Source organism: Callospermophilus lateralis, chromosome 19 (genome assembly GCF_048772815.1).
Source record: "Callospermophilus lateralis isolate mCalLat2 chromosome 19, mCalLat2.hap1, whole genome shotgun sequence".
In the NCBI taxonomy this organism is placed as follows: domain Eukaryota; kingdom Metazoa; phylum Chordata; class Mammalia; order Rodentia; family Sciuridae; genus Callospermophilus; species Callospermophilus lateralis.
The window spans coordinates 14504351-14519555 of NC_135323.1; the positions used below are offsets into that span (position 1 = coordinate 14504351).

Consider the following 15205-nt stretch of genomic DNA (forward strand, 5'->3'; position numbering starts at 1 on the left):
TTTGCAAATGCATGTGTTTGTACATATTATACATATATGTACGTGGTAATAGTATCCACGTGGTGGGACAGAACTCAACTCTTGCTCCCTCTGTGGGGACTTTCCTAAGGATGTCCCTTAATACAGGGATTAATAGACAAGAGGCACCACAAACACAGGCTGTCCCTCTCTCCTTCCCTCGCCTGAGAGTATAGCTATGTATCTATGACCTGAGCTTTTCTACCTCTTTAAGGAAGGGAAGAAGGGAACTGTCATTTGTAGTAGCTGCAAGGAGAGCATCTCTCTGGTTCTAGCTTCCTCTTTGAAGGAGAGGTGGAGGATAGGTTACAGGGATAGGGATCAGCAACAGAGAGGAACATGACTCTTCCTAACAGGGTCCACCTCTACGGCAACTTCTACAGAAATTTCTGTTTACAGGCAATAGAGGAAAGGATGATAATGGAGGAAGGGGTGACATAAAGAGCATTTCTCAGGATTCACCACTAGGGAGCTGAGAAGTGATAGAGAAGGTGGAAGAATGGGGAGAATTGACTGCACCATTCCATCCTCATCACATGAAGAAGAAATCTCGGGGGAAAAATGGCAGGAAGACAGGAAACAAGATAACTGGAGGAAGGCAGGAAATCCCTCCCCTTCTTTCATTCTGGAACTCCGAAGATGAAGATGTACCTAGAAGGTTCTGTAGATGAGTAGGGAAATGGGGGTGGGATGGGAGGAAAGGGGCCCGTGGGTCTCACCAATTCATGGTGCTCCTCAGTGAGGCTGGTGGGCAGAGTGTCCATGTACGAATCCTTCAGGGGCTTCCAGCCTAGTTGAAGTGGCTCCATGTAGATCATCCCACACCTGGGAAGCACAGAGAACCAGTCTGGTGCTCTCTGTTAACAACGCTGGCCAACCTGTATTGAACATCTGCTGTATTTTATGCACTATTCTAGGCCTTAGTGGACTTGACAATGGCCTTCATCTAGCCACATGATCTCCCTGTCCTACTCCCCTAAGTGTCCCCAGCTGCAGTGATGCAGCATCTTGAACCTTGACTTCTTTCCTTCTTACATAGTTTTAGAACATTTATGTGTTTCCTAAAATGTATACATAGATACATTTTTATTTTAGTGATTTTTAACAATTTAAGTGGGGACTGAAGTAGAGCAAATTATAATTCATGGATGTATGATCATGTCAAAATGAACCCCTTTATTAAATATAACTATAATGCATTGATGAATATATAGTTATATTACATATAACTATAAGGCACAGTGGTACATGCTGAAGGTAATATTGTGGACTTAGTTTTATATATAATATTGCTGTGATTTGATCCTTAATATATTTACTAAGACTTATCTGTACAGTTGCATGTAAGAGCAGCTCATTTATTTTGCATGATATTTATATCACAATTTCTGGTTACATTATGTTTGTTTTTGTGAGTTGTGACACTGTGAATATTCTTTATAGGTCTCCTACTATTCATAGTAAGTCTCTTTTGGGCATATAGTTAGGAGCAGAATTGCTGGGTCATGGGCAAATGGAAGTTGAACTCTTAGAGAGAAAGTCAAACACTTTTCCAAAGTACTGGCTTGATTTTAGACTTTAGTATGGATTAACGACTGATCTATGACACATGTAAGTGAATGTCAAATACGTTCAGTAGGGCTTAGTCACATTTGTGGCTTTTCAGAGCTTAGTTCCTGATTAGGGTTTGGATGCCAGTGTGAGCTGATTTACCTACTCACGGTGGCAGGAGAGGCTTGTTCAAGGTCGGCTGGCTCAAAGATCAGACTCATCTTGGTGGTCATCTGGATAATCTCCCCACTCATTAAACATAGCTGAAAGGGTAAAGCAGAAGGGTGGAGGACAGGCATAGGGGTTAAATTCCATCTGCAAGTGAAAGATCTCAGTGGAGGAAGAGCTGGTTTGAATGCATTCCACAAATGTTGAGTACCTATTATGTGCTTGGCACATAGTCATTTCTAAGCCCCTTTCTCTTAGTTTAACATAGGACATAACTGCATATCCTCATCCTGTTTTATCTGCTCAAATCTCTCAGACAAGATTCTGTTTGAATCCTGCCAATGGACTAGTCCATGGCTACAGTGATAAGAATCTTTCCATAAATCTCTTTTGGAATGGGATGGAAGACTGTTGGAAGTCCTAGTATTTGGCAGGCACATCCTGTAGAAAGAGGTGCAAACACAAAGGTGAGCCTCAGAATATGTGCCTCATCCGCCATTGCCCACATGGGCTCAGGTGACACCGTGAAGTCCTAAAAAAAACCTGGGCCCTGGTCTCCCAAGGAGAAGGGAAAACACCACAGGTCCCTACTGCTCTTCCTAATTTGTAGGAAAAAAAAGTTCCCTGCATGTTACCTGGCCCATATCACTACATGCACCCCCAGAAAGGTCACAACTGTAGTGGGGCTAACACCCCAGCTGTGTCATCTTTGAATATAAATAAAAGTAACAGAGACCACCCCTGAACTATAGTTTGATTTATATCAAACTATAGTTGTTGAGAGGAACCATTAGGGAATTCCCCGATTATAACTCTCTGAATGCTTCTTCTTTTTCTTTTTTCTTTTCTTTCTTTTTTTTTTTTTTTTTTTTTTTTTTTTTTTTGGTACAAGGCAGGGATTGAATTCTGGGGTACTCAACCACTGAACCACATCCCCAGCCCTATTTTGTATTTAAATAGAGACAGGGTCTCATTGAGTTGCTTAGCACCTCACCATTGCTGAGGCTGGCTTTAAGCTCACGATCCTCCTGCCTCAGCCTCTGGAGCCATTGGGATTACAGGCTTGCACCATCATGCTTGGCTATTTATTTATTTTTAGGTGGTGTTGAGGATTGAACCAAGTGCCTCACACTTGTGAGGCAAACGCTCTACCACTGAGCTACAACCCCAGCCCCTCTCTTCATACTTAAGACCAACAGATACATTAGTTTACATAGTACAGCCCATATCATATAATAAAACTTTCCTATTTTTATGTTACATCATCAAAATTAAGCACATGCTAGAATTAACATGTATAATTTAGATAATTAGGACTTCCACTGTTGAACACGACTAATGTGTATTCTTATGACAGTAAACAGTTTGAAAATATATTCTGATTTGATAATGGCGCCTATTTAGCATAGAAACTCTCATCTGAAGTAGTGATACATTTTATTTTACGTTATAATTTCATTTTAAGCAATACAGGCACTATGATAAGCAGTTTGCAAATATTAACTTATCTTCCTAACAACACTTTGTAGACATGGTCATCCCCATTTCTAGATTCATGACCCTTCAATTTTTTTTTTTTTTTTTTTTTTGCACCAGGGATTTGAACCCAGGGGTAAAATTGAGGCCTTGAGAAAATAAAGAGCTTGTCTGAGATTACTGAGCTGCCTTGTGGTGGCCAGGGTTTGAACCCAGGGTGCCTGGCTTAGGTCCAAGCTCTTTAGTGTCACTGTATTTTCTGTGGCAGATTGTATTTTCCAAAGACTCTAACAATGCATCCATCCCATGGATACTTTTATAGTGTAAACTTGTTCACCTTCATCAAGAGACAGCATCTATTTCCCTGTTCTCTTGACTCTGGTTAAGTCAGAGACTTCTTTAACCAACAAAACTGGAGGAAGTGACTGAGTGTCATTCTAAGCATGATCCTTCATTTTAAAATTTTTTTTTTTATTTTTCTGGCACCAGGGATTAAACCCAGGGGCACTCGACCACTGAGCCACATCCCAGCTCTATTTTGTATTTTATTTAGAGACAGGGTCCCACTGAGTTGCTTAGCACCTCACTTTTGCTGAGGCTGGCTTTAAACTTATGATCCTTCTGCTTCAGCCTCCCTGAGCTACTGGGATTATAGGTGTGAGCCACCGTACTTGGCTATGATCCTTCATTTCTTGGAAACTTCCACTGTCTGCCTCTTGGAAGTCAGACATGCACTAGTGGAAGTGCGACTATCTAGAGACTGCCATGCAAGGCCTGGAAGGCGAGATGCTATTTAGAGGAGGCCAAGAGGAATGAGCACCTGGCACTGAATGAAGGAGCTATCCTGAATGTGGATCCTTTAGTACAGTTGCCCCCACTAAAATCACCAGAATTAAAAACCAATTGCCAGGCTAGGGTTGTGGCTCAGTGGTATAGCACCTAGCATTCATGAGGCACTGGGTTTGATTCCCAGAACCACATTAAAAAAAAAAAAAACACCTAAATAAACAAAATAAAGATAATGTGTCCATCTACAACTAAGAGAGGTGATGGGAGGGGAGGGGAGGGGAGCGGGTATAGGAAGGGGATAGGAAGGGCAGCAGAATACAACAGACACTAGTATGGCAGTATGTATAAATGTGGCTGTATAACCAATGTGATCCTGCAATTTGTACACTTGGGAAAAATAAAAAATTCATACCCCATTTGAATCAAATGTATGATATATGATATGTCAAGATCATTGTAATGTTTTGAGCAACTAATAAAAATAAAATAAAATAAATTTAAAAAACCCAATTACTTCACTGAGCCCTTTCAAAATGCCCAACCCACAAGATCATGAGAAAAATAGTTTTTCTAAGCCACTAAATATTAGCATAGTTTTTTAAACAGTAATGAATAACCCACATTCCATATGTATTATCTCTCTTCATTATCAACAGTCCTATTATATTTTTATGAATGTGAAAACCAAGTATATAAGTTGCCTAATACAACACAGCTCAAGGGTGGTGAAGAAGGTTCAACTTGATGTCATCATCAAGGTTTTTAACCACTATTCGACATGGTCTTTAATCAGATTTAGCTTACTGACTACAAATACAAACAGAAGCATAATTCATGAACTAAAAACTGTTCTTCTCTTGTGGAGTATTCATTCTTAGGGTGTTACATGCATGTGTTTGTATGGTTTCACTCACTCACTCACTTTAATAAAAGATGTATCCCACCCATGAAAAAGTGATAGATGCCATAGCTACCTTTTTATTGTCATCCAGAACAGTGTTCATATTTTCAATCCAAACAGCATCCACTGGTCCATCAAAAATAATCCACTTGCGGTCGTCAGACACTGAAGATGCTTGTTCTCGGAAAGCATTGGCTAGGACACCGTCCGTCCATTCGTGGCTCACTGGGTCAAAAAACCCATACAGCTGCCCCATTGTGATGGCCTTGGGATTGATGATCTTGAACTCCACGGCAAACTCCTCCATCTGGTTGGCTGGGCAAGAAGGTCCAACATAATTACAAAGGCTCCAGTGAGACCAGAACATCAAGCCAGAGATAATGGCATCTCAGAGGCTATCCAAGGAAGAGTCCTTAGAGAATATATTTGCATAAAAAAACTGGGGAATATGGATAGGCTATGACTTAAATTTTTGAGTTATTATAGTCAGTGTTTTCCATCATACATTTTTGGGGGGCGGGGGTGGTACCAGGGATTGAACTCAGGGGCGCTAGACCACTGAGCCACATTCCCATCCCTATTTTGTATTTCATTTAAGACAGGGTCTCACTGAGTTCTTTAGTGCCTTGCTTTTGCTGAGGCTGGCTTTGCACTTGGGATTCTCCTGCCTTAGCCTCCTGAGCTTCTGGGATTATAGGCATGTGCCACTGTCCCCTGCTCTATTATACTTCCCTTCTGTGCCTTATTTCCATCAGGGCAAATGTGCCAATCAGATCCAGGATGAAAAAAAAAAATCTGGACCTAAAGAATTCAAGTATTAAAGAAGACAGATTTCATCTTCTCAGCCCTCTTTACTCACCTGCTATTAAAGCCACCTAAGAACCTTGGCATTGGTGTGGGATAATGAAACAACTGATAGGTAGATTCTGAAAGATGGTGGTCACTTTCCTCTATCTGAAGGGCTAGCTTAGCCCTTAAATCTTTTTTCTCACCTACTCAGTGTCATCTGTTCCCAGGGAAATGCACATATTTGTAGTTCTAGGACCAATCAGAGTAACCAGGATGATGGATGTACAGTATTTATAACAGAAAATAATGACACTTTTACATGATCCTTCAGAGTAAGAAAAAGTTGGAATGCATGAACCAAGCAGTAAATAAACAACTATTTCTGCAGAATTTGGAGGCAAAGATAATGGTGTATTCTCCTTTTTCTTCATTTCATTTCTTAAACTATATTTAAGTGCCAAAATTATTACCATATTTAAATTTGAAATGCCAAATTTAGTTATCAAATCTAAGTTCGTTCCTAAAACAAAATAAAAAAAACACAATTGAATCATCAAATGTCATTAGAAAACAATTTTAAATGAAGTACTTGAAGTGATTATGTAAACACACAACACTGGACTGCTTTTCAAAACTGCAGGTTTGCCTTTTATACCAAAACAAATAACAAATTATAAAACCCCAAACTGTTTAACTGGCAATAAACAGCTTCTATTTGTTGAGTAGGCACAGGGCTAGATTATTTACCTGCATAATCTCATTTAACTTTCATAACAATCCCATTTTACAGCTGGAAAAACAGAGGATAAGAGAAGGGGTTGTTTAAATCATTTTGAGTGTAATTAAAAAATATGAGCTCTTTTCCCTACCTTAAAAACAAGGAAGAAGGGAGACAAGGAGAAAAGATCAGAAGGGAAAGGGAAGAAAAGAGAGAAGGGAAGAAGGGATAGAAATAGAAAGAAAAGAAAACAAACCATTCAATGGTTTGCTTTTGGACTCATGTTGTTTAGGCCAATGACAGCAGTCTCTCACTGGGAACTGGGAGAAGCCACTGTTCAGCATTTGAGAAATTTCCTCCAGCCTTAATGACAGACACATGAAGCCCCTTGTTAGAATTCCCCTACCCCACCATTTATTTTCTGCCTGCAGACATCTGTGTGCCATATTCTATTTCTAGATCTGACATCATGATTCAGGATTGGCAAAACCTGCAGCCTGGCATTATCTTAACATGGAGCTAGCCAGCTGAGCAGTGAGTTCAGTCCTCACTGGAAGTCATGGATGTGAGCTTTACCTGCATATAAATCACCCAGAGCTGCAGCCAACACCTTATAAGCAGAAGTCTTTCCGCCCATGGGGTCTCCAACAATCATATAGCCGTGTCTTACCAGCATCATTTCATAGATCTGGGAGGAGACATCATGTAAGAAGTTAATCATTAGTTGGGTGCTGTGACCCACACCCATAATCTCAGTGACTCAGGAGGCTGAGACAGGAGGATCACAAATTTGAGACCAACCTTAGCAATTTAGTGAGACCCTTGTTGACTTAATGAGACTCTGTCTTAAAAAAATTTTTTTTAAAAAGAGCTGGGGATGTGGCTCAGTGGTAAAGCATCCCTGGGTACAATCCCCAGTAAAAAAAAAAAAAAAAAAAGTAATCATTGCAAACCTCCCCATACTGCAAGTTTTTGAAAAGTCAATGAAGAGAGGTTGAGATTGTGGCTCAATGGTAGAGCACTTGCCTAGCATGTGTTAGGCACTGGGTTCAATATTCTCAGTACTGCATATAAATAAATAAAAGGTCCATCAACAATAAATAAAATAAAGGTCCATCAACAAGTAAAAAAAATTTTAAAAAAAAGAATGCTGCAGTGAGTTTTCTTAAAAAAAAATCAATGAGGAAGAAAAGGCTCAAAGAGGATTTTCATACACACTCCTAACTGGTGAACTGCAGTCCTTTTGGTAATTTATTGTTAAGATATTTTTGGATGAATAAGTATATGTGTGTCTCACGTTGTTAAAGGGATGGGAGCTACTATTTGTTTTCATCTATCTATGTGCCAAGTATCAAGTGATTGTCTTTTCTCCTTGTCTCCCTTCTTCCTTGTTTTTAAGGTAGGGAAAAGAGCTCATATTTTTTAATTACACTCATTTTGTTTAATCTACTCAAGTATCATTAACAACCTTTTACAGATAAGAACACTGAACTCAAAAGAGCTTTAGTAATTTGCCCATGGATCTGTCTGACTTCAATGCCTCTAATCTTTTCATTACATCATTGATACTGCAATTTCTTTTATATTTTCTTTTTAACAATTTTTGGTTGGCATATAATATTTGCACATTTATGGGGTATAGTAGGATAAAAGTCAGGGTTAGCATTTTCATATCCTCAAAAATTTACCATTTCTCTGATCTCACTAGAGTTAAGAGTAGAAGTAGGGCTAAGATAGGGGGGTTGGGATAGGAGGGGTAGAGAGAGGTTGGATTACTGGTACCAAAACTCAGTAATGATAAAAAGAATTACTTCTGTGTTCTATAGCACAGTATTATATATGACATACACTTGTACAGTGGAAAAGGAAATGATTATTCAGCAAATTGTATTTCTATTGGAAATTTCCATTTTAGAGGTCTAATTATGCAATTCTGACACAAATGTTTAGGTCATTTGTTTTTATGTGAAATTTAATGTATTTCTCCCTCCGCCCTCTTTCTTCCTTTAGACTGCAAGTCCCTCAGAAAAACACAGGGAGCTTTTCATTTTAAAGATTGAGTTATTATTTTTTACCTTAGAGGTGACTGTGTACCACCATGCCTGGCCACATAAATTGTTTTTGAAAAATTACCTTATTTTTGAAAGCTGTTGCTATAGGCTATAGAAAAGTTCACCTATAGGTCTGCAGATTTCTTCAAAATACATACAAAAATGAATGGATGGATGGATAAGTAATAAAACAAGTACCATAAAAGTATAAAATCTAGTGGTAGGTATATGGGTGTTCATCACACAATTCTTTTAACTTTTCAGCATATTTAAACGTTTTCATAAGAAGATATTGGGATAAAACTCATATTTAATTAAGACCGTCCATCTGTGAAATCCCAGTGCATAAATCCGTGTCACTTTGGGAAATGTGATATTGACAGTGATGTGGAGACAGCGGGTTGATAATGACGTAGCCTCAGGCATGATATCTAGCACTTCTCATACCTGTTCTCTCAAAAGTAATCCTGGGGAAAGTTTTACTCCCTTCCATTTTACAGATGAGGAAACAAGGCTCACAGATGTTGAAATAATTTGCCCCAAATCTCATAACAACAACAAAAAGACGGATGGGAGTGAGATTTGAACCTAGGTCTGCATTAATCTGAAATTTACTCCCTTCTCTGGACCCAAGTATCCTTACGAAGGCCTGACCAAATGGTATTTAAGATCTCCTGTAGATCAAACCTATTATTCTGCAAAGTAAGCGCATGGGGGGCTTACCATTAAATATATTATTGTAAGTTAGTTTTGCATTGAAAAATGATCCCAGGGAGGCAACCCTGGAATCCGCATGAAGGTGCTCCAGGGTGAGGACCAGGGAGACATTCCTGATTTCCCTGCCCAACACCCGGTTTTCTCTTCTGTTGATAACAGCATCTTAATTTTCCCTGGGGAGCCACCATGTGGTGGTTGACATGACTTGGGTAGGACACTCTCTGCAGCTACTTGGTTATCATCTGGGTCTTTGTCATACCATTCAGTCAGAGGCAGTCAGGTGACTTTATCAGAACCATCCAAGGCCAAGTCTGAGACCTCTGAGCCACTTGGAAAGGGATGCTTCTCCCCCCATGCTCTTTTCTTCCCTGGGCTTGAACCTGGAACAATGTAAGTCTGAGGTTGCTGAGGGTAGGTGTGGGTACCTGAGTATGAATTTTTAACATCTGTAGAGAGGCAGAGTTCAGGAATGATGAGGAGAGATTCCTGATGACATTAACTAAAATCTTGGTTCCTACTATGCCCGAGGCCAACACGTTCCGGCACTTCTCAAATCAGGTGAGTGAATAAATTCCTTTTTATTGATGAAGGCAGTGTGAATTAGATTTCTATCATTTGAAATGGAGAAGTCCTGGCTAATTTAAATCTCAATGCCCTGGAATCTCAGTTTCATTCTCAAATGTAACAAGAAACCCCAAGGAAGATGGCCACAGAAAAGTGTATATTAAATTTCAACACCTAAAGATAGAACCCGAGGCACAATATATCAAGTGGTCATTTAATTTCATCTCTACTCAGGCACCTCTGCTTGCTGCCAGTCTAGCTCTCATCTGCCCTATGTCTTTTTTATTTTTTTAATTTTTTGTACTGGAGATTGAACCCAGGAGTGCTTTATCCTTCACCTACATACCCAGTCCTTTCTATTTTTTGAGACAGGGTCTCTCCCAGTTGTTTATAACCTTGCTAATTTGCCAAAGCTGGCTTCAAACTTGCCTTCCTCCTGCATCAGCCCCTCAGGTCACTGGGATTACAGGCATGCACCCATCGCCAGCTGCCCTAAATCCTTCTAGTTTCAACTCCAGTAGATAGTAGGACAAGTGCATTCCCACACAGGTATAAGGAACCAACCTGGATAATTTTCCCAATAAACCAAGGCACTGGCTGGAGTTTCATCTTTTTTGAGTTCTCATTCAGTGCCTCCAGAAAAACTTCATAGTCTGGCTTTGGAAGCACGACTCCAGGAAACAGATCTGAGATAATTCCCTGTTTGCAAGAATTCAGGAGAAAGTGGAAAGGATGAAGTATCAGGCATGTGATATCAACATTTGCCTAAAGTAAGATCTACAGATAGCAGAAATATTTGAAAATTTCCAAAGCTTATTTTTCCTGCATCAAAATTCATCCAAAACCACAAACATCAGCACTGTTAATCATGATTATCCTTCCAAGTGATTTTAAAAGTCAGTAAATATTTAATGAATCCTAAGTACTAATTTCTAGTCACTATACTAAGGATGAACAGCCTGGGAAGAAAGATAGGTATAAATTAATTACAGAAGGGAACTAATTATATTGCATAAGAACAACTACCTAAACCCAACAGCAATTATCATCCTGCTAGGGAGACCATTTTTATTAAAATTAGAAACTAGACAGGGATGTAATTCTATTACCATTATTATTTAATATTTGGGAGAAGGGGATCAGGCCACAGAGATGGTGGCTGGAATGAGGAAGGGTGTCATGAAATGGAAGAAGATATACATGACAACAGAATGCGTTTTAAAAAAGAAAAAAAGAAACAAACAAAAGAAATGGAAGAAGATACAGAAAAAATGCCAAAAAATCAAAAACAAAAAAATCATCTTCAGAGGTTGAACCTGGGTTCTTACACTGCATACCTGAAACAGAGGAACGTCTTGAGCTAAGAACTTGGCCAGGTTGACGTCAAGCAAGGCCCGGAGCAGCAAGACGCTTTCATCCTCCTCTGGGTACTTGAGCTTCAGGTTGCCAGCAGCAGTGAGCACAGACTTGACAGCCCGCATGCCATAGTCGTAGTGATGCTGGGAGGACAGCTGCTCTGAGCACAGGCGGTAAGTCGCAACAATCTTCTGGGCAAGACTAGGAGGGAAAGACATGTCTGTAGATCTTTGTGTCTGTCATTTCAGAAACCAGGTTTGCCCCCATGGATTTGATGGGCAGAACCTATTATCTGAAAACCTTTTACTAGAGTAACCACAGTGAGTTCAGGAAACAACTCTCCTTCAAATATAAGATGGGGAAAAAAAAAAAAAAGCAAGCACACACACGTGTAATATAGCATGTATCGTGGTTGAAATTACATTATATGCTTTCCTGTGTATACACAATTACATGTACCACATGTGCACATCACGAGTTGGGAAAGAATACATCAAATTATTACAATGTTAATCCCTTAGAGTGAGACTAAAGGGAAATTCACTTTCTTCACTTCTGGGACGTTTTTTATTTTGTTGAATAACATTTGACTTTTTAATTCAAGAAAACCAATTCAAAATGTAACATACCCAGCACACAACACCTACCTATGACACTCACGTTCATAGCCATTTTCCCTTCTTCCTGGACATACACAGCTGGACTACAGTTCCCAGTCTGCTGTGCAGTTAGGGGAAGCCATGCCCCTGTGTTCTAGCCAGTGAAATGTGAATGGAGAGGCAGATGCCAAGTCCAGGATCAGCCCAGGGAAACCTCCTCCCTGAGGCCCTTCGGGTCATATTGCAGTCATGAGATAAACATAGCCTGGGGGTCCCTGAGGGACCCTTGGGGGAGACTGCTCCTGATCAGAAACATCTGCTTTGAATTTTTAGTAAGTAAAAATCAAGATTTTGTCATGCTAAGCCACTAGATTGGGGGTGTGACCCTAACTAATATACTACTGTACATTCCCCTTAGGGAAATCCTCTTTACAAAACTGATTCACTTTAAATGCAAAGATTTTGTGCTGTTCACCAGCACCTAGCACAGGGCTAATAAGGTGGGTTGCTCAAAAATGTTTCATTAATTGAATTTCATTAATTTAATTGAATGGTTAAATAAATTGATTGAATGGATAAATCAACGTAATGCAGGTCTACCATAGAAAAAATAAATTAAGCTTCACATGAGAGAGGAAGTCTCCTGGCCTAGGAAGGGTGACACATTCTGTTGAGGATTTATGCAGCAAAATACTCACCCGTGGAGAAATCTATTGTTACAAAAAAAAAAAGAAATCAATCAATCACAGCAAAGACAAAGTAAAAGACAAATGTGAAATTTGGAAAAGAACAACAAAAAAAAAAGCCATTTAAAAATGATTATTCAAAACTCTTGGGAGCACATGTTGTGTGCCTGTGTACACATATACATATAAAGATGTTGATCTACTAGTGTGTGTGTGTGTGTGTGTGTGTGTGTGTATGTGTGTGTGTGCGTGTGTGTGTGTGTGTGTGTGTGTGTATGTCTTGGGAAATTGGGCAATAACTGAATAAGAAGTAACCCAGCTGTTGGGAGTCATTAAATGTTAAATTGAAAACAATTTAATAAAATAAAATTAAATAATATTAAACATTTCTCTTCAACTTTCATGGTTCGCTATCTTACCTTAAGCTAGTTAGTAATGTGATGTGGATGTATTAGAGCTAAGGGTGGGGAGGATATGAATGGGTACTCTCCTTAACAGAAGTCCAGGTGTAGAGAGAGGAAGCTCTTTCTTTAGCATTTCCTAGTCAAAAATGGAGTCAGGAGCAAAGTTAGGACTATATGTTCTCAAATTAGCCAGTGAGGGGAAGCGAGTTTCTCAAGTGATTCTTTTTCAAGTTTTAAATTCACCACACAAAATCCACTCTCTGAGGGCCTTCGTGACCCACTGGAAAACCAGAGTAACTTACCTTCTAGAGTCCAGAAACCCCATAGAATAGAGGGAGATTTCTCCAATGAGGGCATAATCTGGCACCATCATAGCCACTGTCCGGAATAATGCCTGGAAAAGAAATAACCAATCAAAACCAGAACACAGACAAGGGAGAATCCTGGGGGAATACACATCTACAGAGAAAAGGGAAAGGAGCATGATCACGCAGGCCTCGTGATCATGTGACAATCAAGGAAAGGAGGGTCAGAGAATGATTCAACATTGAGGGACCATCTTTAATGTATGATACCTTCCCCTTTGTCCCTGTCCAAGTACATGCTATTACATTGAGTCCCTCAATGGCTATATGGAAGAAAGCTCCTAGGTGCTGGTGTCCCAACACCTCATTCTCTTGTGTCCAATGAGGACATCTCATGGTATCTTTCAACTGTTGGAGCTTCCTGGTGCTGAACATGGACATCAGAAGTTATTTAGGAACACAAGACCAACATGTGCCAGAATTATCCTCATGTCACAGAGATCTTAAATTGAGTTCTTATTCTTAGCTATGGGCAAGTTATATAACCCCCCTAGACCTCAGGTGTTTTGTCTCAAAATGAACTAGCAACTTTAACTCTTCATGGAATTAACATGAGAAAAAATGATATTATGTAAGTGAAGTGTTTACACATGGATATGGCATAGAGTGAGTGCTCAATAAACATCAACTATGGTGCTATTATCTTGGACCCTAGAGGAAGCAATTCGCCTGGCTCATGCAGTAAGTTAGAGACAGAGCTGCTTGGAATCCAGGCTTCCTGATACCAGCCCCTGGTGCTTTGCATTTGCCACCCTGTCTCATGAAAGTTCTTTGTATAGATCTGACATAGTTGTGTGGGATGAGGGAAAGGGATAGTTAACATCTGGGTGATAAAAAAAAAAAAAAGAGAGAGAGAGAGAGAAATGTGGGTCCGAATTCTACATTGACATTAACTAGCTTATGCTGACTTACAGAGGTGAATTTCCTTGACTCTTTTCTATTCTGGGAGAGAAGAAGTGGTCTATCTGAATAAGACTGAAGGGTACTAGCCTCAATGCATTTCTAGCAGGGCAAGTACCTTGGATAAAATCAGTGGATATGGGAGTGTCTGTGTCTTTCTGAACTCTTCCACGCAAGGTGATAGAGCAATAAATTAGCATAAAATCAATCAGGAAGCATGTCTGGGAGCCTTTGGTCTCTCGTTCCATGCAGCTTGGTGACAGGGGAGCTAAACATATTACATCCATTGTGTGTGTGTGTGTGTGTGTGTGTGTGTGTGTGTATGTTTGCCTTCCATGAATGCAGCATGCTAAAGTCATCTAAGGCAATCTTTCCTTTGAAGATGGACTGCTTGACTCTTTCCCTTTCAGAGGTACTTTCCTTCTTCCACTAGCAGCAGAGCCAATGGATACTGCCTTGGCTCAGGCCAGATCAGCAATTGGCAATGGAAACAAATAAGCACCCGTGCTCTCTCTCTACCAGCACACCAGCCTGCATTGGTATAGAAACTACTTAGGTTTAACCTGCTTAGTAGGAAAAGGGGAGCTCCCCGTGCTCCACAGTAGGTGTGCCAGAGTTCTCATGTTGAAATGTGATGATGCTCTCTTGTAAATAGATATACTTTGGCCTATAGTAATTCTTTTTATTGAGTCAAAATCTAAAAGTTTGGAACTGGGGTTGTGGCTCAGTGGTACAGCGCTCACCTAGCACATGCAGGGTGCTGGGTTTGATCCTCAGCACCACATAAAAATAAAATAAAGGTATTTAGTCCAACTACAACTTAAAGCAAAATATTTTTTAAAAATCTAAAAATTTAGGAGATTTCATGCAAAAATCCAAATTCCTAGTTTCTCTGGAAAAGAAAAATAAAATGAGAGAGAGAGAGAGAGAGAGAGAGAGAGAAGGGTCTGATAATTCCTGCTTGGCAACAATAGGCTGTAGGTACCTGCTGCCTTTGCAGTCGCAAGAGTTCATGTTTCGCCTGCTCTCTGGTTTACATTACCTTTCTGACTCCTATAGACAACTGAAATGATGAACCTTGCTCTAGTATTCATTGTTTTCTATTTGCCATTGGTCAATATGTATATATTCCCTTTCTTACCAAGACCTTGTT

General features: G+C 39.8%; 1 protein-coding gene across 1 annotated transcript in view; it reads right to left on the reverse strand.

The window, feature by feature from the left end:
* Positions 1-15205, reverse strand: part of Dnah3 (dynein axonemal heavy chain 3) — a 153790-nt gene that overhangs the window by 69076 nt on the left and 69509 nt on the right. Inside the window, exons 32-38 of the mRNA XM_076840105.2 lie at positions 13090-13181; positions 11080-11299; positions 10307-10441; positions 6987-7098; positions 4977-5218; positions 1732-1832; positions 738-843 (exon numbers count right to left, since the gene is read on the reverse strand). Of these exons, the coding sequence (XP_076696220.1) occupies positions 738-843; positions 1732-1832; positions 4977-5218; positions 6987-7098; positions 10307-10441; positions 11080-11299; positions 13090-13181 (1008 nt within the window). The remainder of the gene's footprint in view (positions 1-737; positions 844-1731; positions 1833-4976; positions 5219-6986; positions 7099-10306; positions 10442-11079; positions 11300-13089; positions 13182-15205) is intronic.